This window comes from Tupaia chinensis, unplaced genomic scaffold (genome assembly GCF_000334495.1).
Source record: "Tupaia chinensis unplaced genomic scaffold, TupChi_1.0 Scaffold000159_1, whole genome shotgun sequence".
In the NCBI taxonomy this organism is placed as follows: Eukaryota; Metazoa; Chordata; class Mammalia; order Scandentia; family Tupaiidae; genus Tupaia; species Tupaia belangeri.
The window spans coordinates 6,067,399-6,069,151 of record NW_006159630.1 but is presented as its reverse complement, the minus strand read 5'-3'; the positions used below and the strand labels follow the sequence as shown (position 1 = coordinate 6,069,151).

The following is a 1,753-nucleotide window of genomic DNA, read 5'->3' as shown; positions in this document are numbered from 1 at the left end:
TTCTGTCTCTCCCTGTCTTTCTAGGGGAAAAAAACCCCAAAAAACTCTTAAAAAAAAAAAAAAAAAGATCTGACTGGGGGGCCAGGAGCTGGTGCAGTAGGGGCACAGTTGCACCCACACGGGAAGAGTCCTGACTCATGTCCCGGGACCTCCGTGAGCACGCTGGGCACACGTGGGCGCCTGTGGTTGAGGCCTGTTGAGACAGGGTGGATAGTGGCATGGAGCCCTTGCTGGGACCACCTGTCTCTCTCATGAAAAAGAATGGATAAACAAAACAAAAATCTTTAAAAAAAAGAATTGATTAGGGTCACCCAGGTAGCCTGGTGGTTAAGGCAGCTGGATCTCAACATGGCTAACTTCATGGTTTGAGTCCTAGACCTGGTGGCTTGGAAAACACGCAGGGCGCATAGACAAGGGGGCAGAAGGGCCTGCGATGTGCCACCTCTGTCGGTGGTTCCTCGCGTGTTCCTCTGCCCCTCTCTAGCAAGCGCACGTGCCCTATACCAAATTAAAAAAAAACAAAAAAAAACATTTTAAAGAGCTGATTAAATGTTTAATCACTGACACGCTGACATTTGTCATACATATATTACAAAGTGAAAAACTATAAAATTTATGATATATCCTGATTTTACTTATTATTATTTAAGAGACTTATTTTTATTTAACTTTATTTATTTATTTTAATTTGACCAGAGAGGGGGAGAGAGAGAGAGAGAGAGAGAGGGAGGCAGGGAAAGTGAGAAAGCAAGTTGCCAGGTCTGGGACTCAAATCATAGTCAGCCACGTGGGAGTCTGGTGCCCTGCTAACCACCATGCCACCTGCTGGCCCCAATTTTACTTTTAAAAACATGTATATAAGGACCAGCAAATGGTATAATGGTAAAATTTCTGGACTCCCACAGAGTCGACTGTGGTTTGAGTCCTGGACCTGGCAGCTTAAAAGTCACACTAGTGGGGACCAGCAGTTGGCGTAATGGCGATGTCACTGGACTCCCACGTAGTGGACTGCGGACCTGATGGCTTAAACTGGTGGCTTAAACTCACGACAGGCGCGTGTGCGTGTGTGCCCAAGATCCCGAGAGGAGAATGGAGAAGGGTATGCAGCGTGGCTATCCCCCTGGGGTATGATTTCTTGCTTTCTGTTTCTCTGTCTCTCTGTCTTTCTGGCAAGCACACATGCCCTATAGCAAAAACCTCTCAAAAAAATAAAGAAGTCACACCAGGCAGGGGCCAGCAGGTGGCGTGGTGGTTAAGGCACTGGACTTCCCACATGGCCAACTGTGGTTCGAGTCTCAAACCTGGAGGCTTGTTTCTTCCCTCTCTCTCTCTCTCTGGTGAGTGCATATACCCTCAGACAATTAAAAAAAAAATGTACTTTAGGATCCAGCTGGCCCCTAACTAGTGTCTGCAGGAGGTCCTGCCTGCTCCTGGCATAACCCTGTCCAGTGACCCTGCTTCCTTCTGGAGCCACTTACCACCTAGGCTGGAGGCTGCTGGGCCAGGAGTCCTGGGCAGCAGCCCTGCGAGGCCAGAGGGCAGGTCCTGCCGGACACGGTCCAGCTGCAATCTCTGCTGGGCCAGACTCAGGTGCTCCTGTCCTCCCCCAGAAGAGAAGGGCTCAGAGTAAGGGTGGAAGCCAGAGGGGCTGGGGCTGGGGGGTGGGCTGGTTGGAGCCTTGCCTGGTGCATGTGCTGCTCCTGCTGCCGCAGCCGTTCCTGCTGCTGCTGCACCACCTGCCACCGGGGCGGCT

General features: G+C 50.8%; 1 protein-coding gene across 1 annotated transcript in view; it reads right to left on the bottom strand.

The window, feature by feature from the left end:
* The window catches only part of FBF1 (Fas binding factor 1), a 31,390-nt gene that overhangs the window by 2,290 nt on the left and 27,347 nt on the right, over nt 1–1,753 (bottom strand). Inside the window, 2 exon segments of the mRNA XM_006145787.3 lie at nt 1,479–1,596; nt 1,683–1,736. Coding sequence (XP_006145849.1) covers nt 1,479–1,596; nt 1,683–1,736 — 172 coding nt within the window.